Source organism: Hyperolius riggenbachi, chromosome 1 (assembly GCF_040937935.1).
Source record: "Hyperolius riggenbachi isolate aHypRig1 chromosome 1, aHypRig1.pri, whole genome shotgun sequence".
Lineage (NCBI taxonomy): Eukaryota > Metazoa > Chordata > Amphibia > Anura > Hyperoliidae > Hyperolius > Hyperolius riggenbachi.
Genome location: NC_090646.1, coordinates 444,894,440 through 444,908,049, shown reverse-complemented (window position 1 = coordinate 444,908,049; position 13,610 = coordinate 444,894,440). Strand labels below are relative to the sequence as shown.

At 46.8% G+C, this 13,610-nt stretch overlaps 1 protein-coding gene across 1 annotated transcript in view; it reads right to left on the bottom strand.

Annotated features, from left to right (window-relative positions):
• The window catches only part of PISD (phosphatidylserine decarboxylase), an 83,231-nt gene that overhangs the window by 65,312 nt on the left and 4,309 nt on the right, over nucleotides 1-13,610 (bottom strand). The window contains exon 3 of the mRNA XM_068238543.1: nucleotides 1,637-1,812. Within this exon, the coding sequence (XP_068094644.1) occupies nucleotides 1,637-1,812 (176 nt within the window). The remainder of the gene's footprint in view (nucleotides 1-1,636; nucleotides 1,813-13,610) is intronic.

Sequence of the window (13,610 nt, the reverse complement as noted above, 5' to 3'; positions counted from 1 at the left end):
TCTCATTCACTGGTGAGATTCCGGCTTCCTGTGTAAGCTGTTGCAATTCTGATATAGTAAAACTTTTTTCCTGGTCCCCTAGAGTTTACTATAAAAAGGGATTATTTTTTGATGATGCAGCATATTAAAAGTGTGCAAACAATCCAAAGAATATATTACAAGGTCTTTTTGCCATAACACATTTTGATATCTCAAACATAACATTACTCTCCAAATAACTATATAATCACAAGAAAAAGAAAACATTCCACAAATGATAGGAGGGATCTCTAGCTTTCCCTGAAATTTTTTAAGAGCCCAAAGATGCCAGATATTTCCACTCGGGGACAAGGACAATTTGCCAAAAGAATTAAAAAAGGTGACCTCCACACATGGTTAATGCAAAACATGAGAAGCAAATGCTCTCTCCCAGATAGCACCCTGCCAATTTATATTGGTCTGCAGACAGCCTGTCAGACAATCAAGTGTAATTATATACACGTGTCTGTAGTACCAAATCTACCAGAAGCTGTATAGGTTCAGCAAAAAACAGGCAAGAGGGTTCAGTCGCTCATAATCGTAGACTATGTGACCAGCAGGGGGCACCTCTTGCAAGTAAATATCTCACATACCCCTCCCTACCCTAACCTGTATTTGCATTCTAGAAGCTGCTAAAAAGGAGAGTTACAAACACAAACACTCATGCACATAAAGGAAGGAGACCCCGGGCTCTGCCACCATCTGGGACTTCTAGGATGCAGATACAGGTTAGTGTAGGGGGGGGGGGGGGGGGGGTTGAAGTGTGAGAGGTTAACCTGCATGTGGTGCCCCCCGCTGGTCACACAGACTACGATTATTTGCGACAGAACCCTCTCTCCCGTTTTCTTGCTGGACCTATAAGAACTTCTGCTAGATTTGGTACTACAGACATAGGTGTATATAATTACACTTGATTGGCTGACAGGCTGTCTGTGGACCAATATAAAATGGCAGGGTGCCGGCTGAGAGAGCATTTGGAGGCAGTGTCAGTGAATCCCCCGATGGTGGGAGCACCGGGGCTTGCCTGCCTTCCCCCCTCTTGGTGTCGCATGTGGGTTTATGGGGTCCCGGGTGGTGGCAGAGCACAGGGCCCCCTTCTCTCATGTGCACCAGTGTTTGTGTTCTCAACACTTGGTTCTTAGACCACCTAACGGATATGGGACATCTTTTTAGTCTTCCAGGAGTACCTCATGCCAGCTTCTAATCGGCAGCTAATACACACTTTCCCAATATGTTCTGACTAAGTGACCCTCTAGCCTCCTGCATTCCGTTATTTATTCAATGAAGCCTATTCTCTTAACCCTAACAAGAACGTAACAATTCTATAAAGGGATTCCACTGTACACAGGAAAAAAAAAAGTGAAAGAAAAGGACATACCACTACCGAGGGGGGCATTAACTACACAACACACACAATTCTATTATGTGTGCTCCCTGCTTGAAGGAGACTGACTAATCATTTGTTAGGTAATCATCAGGTTGCCTACTGTAATCCACTGTATTTTCTTAAAGAGAAAAAAAGTGATACAAATCCCAATAAGCACATGTAGTATAGCGTTAATGCAGCATATAAAATGCTTATTGGAGAAAAGAGCATGTACAACGTGGTAGTCCCTACCTCTACTGTGTTTGCCACTTTTGGTGGGACCTCTATCCCCAGCCTCTGCAACCGATGGTCTTTGTAATTCTCATACTGTTTGTAGCTTGCGTAACCGCCTCCTGTCCCCAGTAGTACATAGAGAGGTCTGACCTTGAGACCCACAGCAGCTGATGCAGCGTGAAATTTTCTTCCATCTGCACAATATAAGAAATGTTAAAAATTAAGACTAAGGATCATTTGCAAAGGGAAATAAATAATTCAGACTAAGATATATTTTAGAGTGTGAGTGAGTGTGTGGGCTGGCATGCAAATGTAATGCAAACGGATTACAGCGGAACCTAAGATCTTCTAAAAATAAATAGTTTCACTTACCTGGGGCTTTGCAGCTTTCCTGTCCCACGGCACTCCTCAACGATCCTCCGTTCCTCGCTGCCAAATGCAGAAGCCCCAGGTAAGTGAAACTCTATTTTTAGACGATCTTCAGTTCCGCTTTAACCCTTTCCACTGGTATGTCCCGCATAGAGGGACATCGCTAATTTCCCCATTGCACTCGTATGTCCTGCAGAGCGAGACATAAATATAGCGGTGGTTTGCAGGCACATCGGTCCCCCAACAATGCCCGATCTCTCTCCCCTAGTGTGCCACAGCATGTAGACTACATGCCCACACCTTTGGTACCCCCCTGGCTGAAACCGGAAGTGCGCGATCAGCGCTACCAGGAAGTGACCAATTCATTGAATTTTCCTTGCTTATTCCTTACTGATTCCTTGCAGATTCCTCTCTGCAGATTCCATTGCAGATTGCATAGAGTATCCTATGCAATGGACATGGAGGAGTGTCTAAATAGTAGCCAGCATTTCATTGCTCTAATTCCCAATCGAAATACCCAAGATTGCATTGTGTGTAGTGACATGAAGACACCGGGTGGCAGGCATAAAACCACCTATTATTGCGAAACTTGCTCACGCAAACCAGGATTACACCCAGGAAATTGCTGTAAAAGTTACCATACCTTGGCTTTCTTCTCTGATACCAGCCAATAGAAGATGCCAAACTGTCCAAATAAAGGTATTAAATTAAACCTTATAATGTGTTCTTTAAAATAAGATATACCGTATTTGGCGCCGCCGCCGTATAAGACGCACTTTTTCTCCCCCAAAAATGGGGAGAAAAAGTCCCTGCATCTTATACGGCAAAGGCAGGGAATCCCCAAATTGCAAACGCATGTTGGGGATTCCCTGCCTGTGAGCCCGCAGCGTTAGACTACCCGTGCCTCAGCTTTTGTCCTCTAATTATCTCCTGCCCCCCGTGTGCGACTCCCCCGGTCCCCCCTCGTGTCTCCGATATCCCAGCGTGTCTCCGATATTCTTATTGTATGCATTTCCCCCCTCAGTGTCTGCAGCATCAGCAGCTTACCAGATCCATGCCGCCACGAGAACTGCAGACACCCGGCATCTCCATACGCTTCCTCTATTGTGCGCTTGTACTCATGACGTCATCAGTACAAGCGCACAATAGAGGAAGCGTATGGAGATGCCGGGTGTCTGCAGTTCTCGCGGCGGCATGAATCTGGTAAGCCGCTGATGCTGCAGACACTGAGGGGGTGAAATACATACAATAGGAATATCGGAGACACGCTGGGATATCGGAGGCACGCAGGGGGGACCGGGGGAGTTGCACATGGGGGGGCAGGAGGTGATTAGAGGGCAAAAGCTGAGGCACGTGTGGGTGGGGACAGGACACAGGAGGACACATGGGGAGAAGGGGCACACATTAGGACACATGGGGCACACAGCAGGACACATGGGGGCACACAGCAGGACACATGGGGGCACACAGGAGTACCATTTGGGGGATAACATGTACAAGACGCTCCTGGAACATGGACGCCCCAGGTTTAGTATATATATATATATATATATATATATATATATATATATATATATATATATATATATATATATATATATATATATATATATATATTTCCCCTGGTTTTTGCCCTCTAAACCTAGGTGCGTCTTATATTCCGGAGCGTCTTATACGGCGCGAAATACGGTACCATGTTACTATGTTATTTTCCATGCTAAAATGGGAGAGAGAGAAAGAGGGAGAGTGCATTTCTGTAATAATAAAAAATAAAAAAAAAATAAAAAAAAAACTCAGAGCAAAAACAACTCCCTTTAGGAAAAAACTGAGTGGAAAGGGTTAAAGAGAACCAGAGATGAATCACCCTCATGTATTTTACCATATATATCAGTGGGAACATTAGAGAAAACACCTCCCCTGCTTTCTGTTTCATTCTTCACTCCTCAGCTTGCTTCTAATCAGCCCTGATAAAATCCCCAACTGAGCATTCAGTCTGGCTTTGCTCAGGAACATTATAGCTGAGACTGTCTTTTCGAGCCCAAGCCTTCCCCCTTGTGGCTCTGCTATAATGACTCAGCTATAAAGATTCCAGAGCAAAGCCAGACTGAATGCTCAGTCGGGGATTTCATCAGGGCTGATCAGAAGGAAACTGAGCAGTGAAGAATGAAACAAAAAACAGGGTAGGTGTTTTCTCTAATGTTCCCACTGATATATATGGTAAAATGCATGAGGGTGCTTCGTCTCTGGTTCACTTTAAGTAAGTGAAAGGCGTTCTCTGCTGATTTTGATTTACCCTAGAGCCTTGTACGGAAACTCAAGCAACATTGCAGGACCGAGTCTGCTAGCGTTGCTAGCCTGAGTGCTGAGGGGAAGAGGAGAAAGAGGGGTGAAGGGCTGATGTAGCATGCCGCCACATGGAGTGACGTCACACGGTGGGCAGAACAATGCTCCTGCCCAGGGCTTAGCTGAGGAGATCCACCAGGCTGATCGTGGTGTCAGGGAAATTGAGGGACGCTATACACATGTTGGATTCTTGCCATAGGAGGTAGTTATTGGCTGTCTGCCAAAATTCATCTAGCATGTGTACAAGGCTTGGAGAGGTACTATCAAAGAAACTGTAATTCCGTAACATACCTATAGCGCTTTTAGCCGGCAACAATAGAAAGATTTTCAGAAGTCTCTGATCATAGCCTGTGTGAAAGGAATGCTTTATTTATCAGCTTTTGTAACAAAGTCGGTGTCAGGAAGGCAGGGACTGTACCATGTAGATAAGTGCCACTTCTCTGTCACTATTCACAGAGGAATGATTTACTGTTTGTTTCTGCACTGCCCAAACACACACTACTTTCTCACAGATCATATCACAGCTGAGAGATTTTTTAGCTACAGAGAAAGGATCTGTAGAGAAGGAGGCTTACTTTATTGCTGTATTTGCATGCTTACACCAACCATGCAGAATGAGCTCTTCCTGGCTGCAAACTGTTTACTTTAGACTGTGTGAGGCAGACAGAGACACAGGAGCAGCTGATGAGTTATTTACACACTATTTCAAGCTATATTTCTGCTTTCTATCACTCTGAAGAGATTCCAGTCACAGGATTACCACAAATAAGGACTGTTTCTGTTTGCTGGACACAGTTCTCCCTAGTAATGCCCACAGTGAAAACTGTTCTCTGTAAATGTCATTTTTTTCATCACACAAAAAAAATAAAAAGATGAAAAAAAGCCTTTGTTATGCTATTTGCTAATAATTACTGGAAATATATGTGGCATTTAGAATTTTAGATAACTTTGATCGTTGTCCTTTAACCTGTTTACCTGTGAACACGGTGGCTCCCCCAGGACTGCCTAACACGGATTGGCGTCAAGTCCTGGGGGTGTGTTTTGAATGAGATCACGCATGCCGATGTATGCGCATCTCCGCTTGAATGACAGAGCTCAGCTCCGTCATCATTCTCCTAGCGGCAATCGGCGCTAAGAGACTGTTAGATGGCAAAACTGCCATCTATTTACAAAGTACAGCACTGCAATCTAAGGCAGCGCTGTACTGGGGACAGCCGTGTGACACGGCTGTCCCCCTGGGAGGCACAAGAGTGCCTCCTTGAGTAATCACTTGAGTTGTACAGCCCTGCAGCGAGCCCTTAAAGCTGCAGTGGCCTAAATTAAAAAAAAAAAAATAGCCTGGTCACTAGGGGGTGTAAGCCTATGGTCCTGAAGAGGTTAAGCTGCATCCAATGTCAATTCAATTTGCATGCAAGCTAGAATTATTAGCATCTCACTGCTCATCTCTAGGTATACAACTTTTTTACATGAGCTTTCTGCTATGGAATCTCCTGAAGTAAGGCTGCTTCCACAGTAAGACATTACAGGCGCACGTTAGAGCAGCCTGTAACGCAGCCCAACTCACAGTAATGAAAAATCAATGGGCTGTTCCCAGTGCCCACGTTGCATTACATTATAACGCTGCATGTTGTGTGTTCTACGCGGCTTTAGCCACGTTAGACTGTTTTCACATGCTCAGTAATGGGGTTTTGTTTTTGTTTTTTGAGGAGGGGAGAGTCCGCTATTGTTAGCCACATGGCTAATTAATATTCACTGCACTGCTGTAGTGATGAGAAGTTCAGCTCGATTCATTGAAAAGAGCCGGACTTCCTATCTCTACTGTTCAGAATCGATTCATTGAAAAGAGCCGGACTTCCCATCACTAGGTTCAGTCCTGCTGCTCTGAATCTATTCTGAACAGTAGAGATAGGAAGTCCGGCTCTTTTCAATGAATCGATTCATTTAAAAGAGCCGGACTTCCCATCACTTCTGCTGTGTTTTCTTCCTGGAGCGGCCGCTGATTGGCTGGCGGGACCATGTGATGCAGAGTGTTCCGATCACGTGGTCCCCGCAAGGTATGAGACAAAAAAGGCGCACCAACAGCCGCACAACGCGGCTCACTCTGGCGTCCACCTCCAACACCACCAGGCGTTGCGTTAGGGGCACATTATGCGACCATAGCGTCCCCTAAAACGCAACGTCCTGGTGGGAAAGAGGCCTAAATGGGAGTCTGAAGCGATTTTAAAAATAAAATAACAGATACTCACCTAAGGAGAGGGAAGGCTCTGGGTCCTATAGAGCCTTCCCGTTATCCGCATTCCCCTTTTTGACGGTTTGTCGTGGACTGCTCTCTTCCGTGTTGGGTTGGCTTCGGCAGTCCTGGGAAGCACTCGGGCGCACATACAATCGCCCTCTCTCGAGCATGCGCATGTGTACAGTACAGAGCCGCCGGTCTTCGGGACCACAAGCGCTTCCGAAGACTGACAAAGTCTCCCGCAGCGGGAGATTCAAATGGATGATCCTGTGGGGGAACGAGGAGACCGGCAGGAGAACAGGAAGGCTCTATAGGACCCAGAGCCTTCTCACTCCTTAGGCGAGTATGTTTTTTTTTTTTAAGTCGCTTCAGACTCACTTTAACCACCTGACTGCATCTAAGGGGACATCGTGTCAACTGGTGACTGTGGCAGCACCTGGGCTCATTTCCTTTTCTTAGATGGACCCAATGGCCTCTATTTATAAAGCATTCCTGCATGCGGTAATGCTCAAAACAGCGTGTCCATTCATAAAAGCTGTTTCCGCATGAAAATCTGACATTCCTGAGCAGTGCGGGAAATTACCGCCTTGTGCGGAGATTATCACAACACATGTCACTGAAGGTTAATTCATAAAGATTAGAGCAGGCGGAATGTGAGCGGAGAAACCCGGCTGTTTAGATAAGGCGATAAGCCAGAGATAACAGGCAAGCTAATGGAGAGACAGACCTCCCAGGCAGCTGCAGTGAGAGCAGAACAAAAACGGCATCTCAGAATACCAAGGCTGTGTTTTTTAACCCCTTGGGTACCTGTTTTCAGATAAATTTCACATCAGAAAGCCTGATTGTAACATTTCTGGAACTTCTTCTAAACTGTGGCAATTAAATAGACTGTTTAGAAAGATTAATATACAGATTCAGAGAAGATTCAGGGCAAGGAGAGGCAGTTTTAAAAAAGAATGCACATGTAAAGGGATGCTGGGGCTGCCTCCTTTATAGTAATCTTCTCTGAACAGAGAAATCGGAAAATTGATACTTACCTTCCGTAATTTTCCTTTCCTGGATCAAACGATGGCGGCATACCTATGGGTATTGGCTCCGCCCCCGAATCCTGATAGGACAGATCACCTATAAGTTTTCCAGAACCACCCCCCTCCAGCCATTCTGGTGAATATCAGTCCTCGAATGGACAAGAGGGAGGGATTCGTATGCCGCCATCGTCTGATCCAGGAAAGGAAAATTACGGAAGGTAAGTATCAAATTTTCCGATTTCCTGGACCAAACATGAAGGCATACCTATGGGATATAACAAATCACACTTGAGGGAGGGAATTCTGCAACAAATTAACACTTTATTCATACTGACAAAACAGCTCTCCCAAAGTCAACAGATGACGACAAGGAAGCAGGATCAACATGATAATGTTTTAGAAACGTATTTACAGAGGACCATCCTGCCGCTTTACAAATAGATTCTACAGACACCTTTGAAAAGTAGGCCCAGGAAGCAGACATGCCCCTGGTGGAATGGGCACGAACTTCATTTGGAACAGGTAGTTTCTTCAGAATATAAGCTTTCTGAATAGCCCTAAGCAGCCAAGAGGCAATAGTCCTGGAAGTCACCGATCTTCCCTTCCTAGGGCCCCTAAAGTTAATGAACAGGTGCTCTGAATCTCTGAACGGAGCTGTAGCCTCCAAATACACCCTAATAGATTGGCCTACATCTAAGGGATGACAGACCCCATCAGACAAAAGGGTAGCTAGGGAAAGTTCCTGGTTTATGTGAAACATTGAGGCCACCTTTGGTATATAATGAAAAACTGGCCTAATAATAACCCTGTCCTGGAAAAATTCCAATAGGTTGCTGGAGCAACCGAGAGCTTGGAGATCTGATACTCTCTTTCCAGATGCCATAGCGGTTAAGAAGACTGTTCTCAGCGTTAACTCTTCCAAGGATAAGGCTTGCAGAGGGAAGAAAGTCGGTGAAGACATGACCTCTAACACCAAAGAAAGATCCCACTTTGGAAAGAAAGGCTTCCCGGGAGGACGGATTTTCAGAATTGCCTAGATAAACTGCATCACCGAAGGGTGAGTAGCCCATCGATGACCTGTTAATGCTGACAGGGCAGAAACTTGCACTTTTATTGCCGCCACACTAAGGCCTTTTTCCAATCCTGTTTGAAGGAAATCAAGGATGTGCTGGACTTCCGGATTCATGCTATCAAATCCTACTCCTAGTGCATAACCCACGAACTTTTCCCAAATACGGTAGTAGGTGGAGTTTGTGGAAGGTTTTCTTGCCTTCAGCAGGGTTTCAATTACTTGGCTGGAACACCCGATGTCTGCATACCTCTTCCTCTCAACCTCCAGGCCGCTAAACTCAGCTCTTTGATTCTCGGATGTAGGAGATTCCCCTGAGACAGAAGGTTGTGATTCGTTGGCAACCTGATTGGATCTTCCAAGCTGAGAAAGGTTGCCAGGGCAAACCACGGCCTCCGGGGCCAGAAGTGAAGGATAGCGGTGATCGTGCATGACTCTCTGCACAGCCTCTGAAGGAATCTCGGAATGAGAGGAAACGGAGGGAAGGCGTATCCTAGTGTGAAGTCCCATGACTGAACCAGACAGTCCACTCCCGCTGCAGAGGGATGATGAAACCGGGAGAAGAACTTCTGGACCTTCTTGTTCTGCGACGAAGCCCATAAATCTATTTGTGGCTGACCCCACCTCTTGGTTATCTTGACAAAGATCTTCTTGTCCAAGGACCACTCGTGGGGATCCGCAAATTTCCTGCTCAGATGATCCGCCAAAGTATTCTGCTCCCCCGGCAAATAGGTTGCTGACAGGTCTGACAAGTTTCTTATCACCCAGGTCATGAGATGGGTAGTCTCCTGGAGGAGGGACCGACTCCTTGTCCCCCCCATGCCGTCTGATATAGGCCACTGCTGTTACATTGTCTATCCTCAGCATTACTGATTTCCCATAGACCAGGTGTTGAAAGGCCTTCAACGCCATGAATGCCGCTCTTAATTCCAGGAGATTGGAAGGTACCCCCTCTTGTACAGACCGCCATCTGTCCTGTACATGGATACCGTTGCAATGGGCTCCCCAGCCCCTGATACTGGCATCCATTGTAATCACTACTGGAGGATCCATCTGAATTTGACGATAATTTCTCAAATTCTGCTCCTTGGTCCAACAGAGGAGGGACTTCTTTACCTCTAGAGGCAGGAAAAACCTCTGACTCAGGTTCTTCCTGTTCCAGTGACTTAGAAAGAAGCTCTGGAACCTCCTGAGAAACCAGTGGGCCCACTTCACCATTGGTATTACCGATGACATAGTCCCCAACAGACTTAGACAGTACTTTGCTGATACACTTGAGACCTGTAGAATCTTCCGAACTTTGTTCTGGATCGCCCATACCTTCTGGTCTGGTAAGCAAATTTGGTTCTGAACTGTCCGGAACCTTGCTCCTAGAAATACTAGGTCCTGGGAAGGCAAAAGTTGGCTTTTCTTGGTGTTGACCAGCAAACCCAGATGCCCGGAGTAAATTGAGTAAGATCTCTTGATGTTGTAACAAGCTCTGGTAGTCCTGGTGGAGCAAAAGGATATCGTCCAGATACGCAATCACTGGAAGCAGTATCTTAGTGAAGGTTCTCGGCGCTGTGGACAGGCCGAAGGGTAGGCACCGGAACTGGTAGCATCTTCCTTCCACTGAAAATCTGAGGAACCTCTGGAACTCTTTCCTTATGGGGATGTGCAGATAGGCATCCGATAAATCCACAGTTGACATCCAGGGCCCTATGCAATTACCAAACTCGCCAGCGCTAAGTGCTGGCGAGTTCTTAAATTAGGCGTCAGCAAGGTCGCCTAATGCAATTGCATTTAACACCCCCCAGGGCGGAAAAGAACTCGCTTGGGCGATAATCGCCCAGCAAGTTCCTTTCCCCCTATGCAATTGCATTTTGCACCCCCCGGGAAGCGATGCTTCCCGCCAAACATAGGTGCTAACTTTTCACCTGCTCTGAGCAGGCACAAAGAGCTATCGCTGCTGTCAGCGGGCTGATTTTGGCATCTGGGAGCCTCCTTTACTAAGGAAACCCCAGATGCCAGTGATTTAAATAGGTAAAGGAGTCAGCTTTGACTCCTTACCTATTTAAAATGTAACCCAAAAACATACCTCCATGGTTCCCGTCTCGCCGCATGTCCCACGCCGCTCCTCCGCTCATCTCTGTGACTGTGAGTATTCTTGGAGCCGGCAAAGCATCTTTGATTATCCCGCCGGGGCTCCCCATTCGTTCACTAGGTGGCCCAATGAGAATCATCCTGATTCTCATTGGTCCAATTAGAATCAGGATGATTCTCATTGGGCCACCTAGTGGAGGAATGAGGAGCCACGGCGGGAGACTCAAAGATGCTTTGCCGGGCTCCGATAACAATGACAGTCACAGAGATGAGCGGAGGAGCGGCGTGGGACATGCGGCGAGCCGGAACGATGGAGGTATGTATCTTCTGAAGGTCCCGCCGTGGCGGCGGGCACGAGACTTGCAACGATGCGCTGGCTCTTGCGATGATGCGCGCGCATCTTCCCGAGACCGAGGCAGCAGTGTTGTGGTGCTGAAGGACAGCTCCACGGCACAAATGCCTCGCTCCACATCGCTGGCCACACAGGAGCATCGCTCGGCGAATACCTAGTATTCGCCTGAGTTATGCTCCTTTACGCAAGGACATCGCTCAGGTGAAACTGGCAATTGAATTTGCCGGTAAATCCTGAGCGATGTGAGGAGATAAGAAGCTCGCATGTTTTCAGCTTCTTATCTCCTCGAATTGCATATGGCCCCCAGTCTCCCACCCTTATCATAGAAGTTATTGACTGTAAGGACTCCATTTTGAAGTGTTTCACTCTTATATGCTTGTTCAGGAATTTTAGATCGAGAACTGGCCTCCAGCCTCCTGAAGACTTTTTTACCAAGAATAGTGGAGAAAAGATTCCCTCCTGACTTTCCTTGGATGAAATGGGAACAATAGCTTCCTCCCTTAATAATGTCTGTACGAAATCCATCAGGACCAGATATCGCTCTTTGTCCTGAGGAATCCTTGTGGATGTGGACCTGAAGTGAGGAGGCCTTCTGCTGAACTTCCAGGCGTGTCCTTTTAGGGTGTTCACTACCCAAGGGTCTTCGATTATTCCCACCCAAGACTTCCAGTAAAGGTGCAGCCTGGCTCCCACTTGGAAATCTTGAGTGGACGTCCCATCAAAAACGCTTTTGACCTTGATGGGCATCGGACGAGGCCTTGTTCTTCAGATTCCTCGCAAAGGTGGCCTGGGTGCCCTTCTAGTTTCTGTTAAACTGCCTATTTGGTCTGTAAGATCTTGATTGTTGAAATCTGTTACCAGGATTCCTTTTAGGCACCTGGTCTCTGTTTCCGGTCCTGTGGAATCAGACCTGACTTCCCGCCTGTCACCTTCGAGATTGCATTATCCATCTGAGGGCCGGACAGGTATGCTCCATCGAAAGGAATCTTGCACCAGTTTGCTTTGGAAGCTGAATCCGCTGACCATGGTTTTAGCCAGAGAGCTCTTCTGGCTGTCACACTGTATAACATCGACCTTGCCGCAGACCTGATGACATCGATTGCTGCCTCACCCATAAAGTCTCCAGTCAACTTCAGTTCCTCTAGTGCTTTAATTATTCCCTGCTTGTCTGCACCTGAATCCAAGGCAGACTCAATGTTGTCCACCCAAACACGGGTAGCCTTTGCTAAAGAGGTTAAGCGACAGCTGGTTTGCACGCGGCTCCTGCCGCTAAGAAAGCTTTCTTGATATCTGTGTCAATCCTCCTATCTGATGGTTCTTTGAAGGCTATAGCATCTTCCATAGGCAGCGTAACATGCTTAGCCAATCTGATGATTGAGGCGTCTACCACTGGCGCAGAATCCAAAATCTTTGTATCCTCTTGTCTTAATGGGTACAGTTTCGAGAATCTGTTAAGTGATGCCTTCTGCTCCACTTTGCTCCATTCTTTCATGATCACCTCCTTAATGATCTTCATAAAAGGGAAAGCTTTTGGCTGCTGCTCCAGGTGTGGATAAAATCTATCCGGTTCCTGCGCCGAACTTTCCTCTTCCTGCCAGTCAATGGCTGATTTTATAGCAGACAAGAAGGCTGGAACTAGGGTGAAGTTAAAACCTCCCTGTGACCCTTCCTCCTGAGAGAGGGGGTCCTCTACTACAGCCTAAGGTACTGCAGCTGCCGCCGGCTGTGGAGGCATCATTCTTTGAAAGGTCTCCTGGACTGCCTGCTGAATAAAGTCTAGGACCTGCTGATTGTCAGTGTCTCTATCGCTCCCTAATTCTGTAAAGCAAGACTCACAGACCCTCTTATCAGGCATAGCCGGCTGCGTACATGACCAGCACTGGTTCTGAGTTGGCCTCTGAAATGGCTCAAGGGCATCTGATTCTGGAGAAATATTCCAGTCTTTACGAGCCCTTTTCAGGGATCTGTAGTCATAACATCCCCTCTCTCTGTATGGAGAATAACGGCTCCGTTCAGGAGACCGCCTTCTTCTAGAGTCCCTGGAATGTCTTTGCCTAGATCTCGATCTGGAGCGGTAATCCCTTCTCCTTGAGGAGTCTCTGTAATGCCTTCTGTTTCTCCGGCCCCTGCTCCGAGACTTGCTCCTTCGATCTCTAGAAGACTTCTTTCTTTTAGCTGATCTGTTGCGGGAACGATGGCCCCTGCTTCTATCCCGTGATCGCGACCGTCGGGTCTTAGATGGGGAACGGTTCTTGGGCACCGCTTGATGACTTCCTCCTTCCCCCGGACTGTGTAAACATGAACAACACATGTATGTATGTTCCAATTTCATCCCCATAAATCAGTAATCAAGGGGGAACTGCACTCTTTTAAAACACTTTCCCAGAGGAACCCTGTGCCAGGATTTTAACACTTAACACCCTTGTGTGTAAAAATAGAAAGACTGCATTTAGCAGTCTATACCTCTCAAAAACCACCTCCTCTGCATGCCCCACAGCATCCATCTCTCTGTTTAA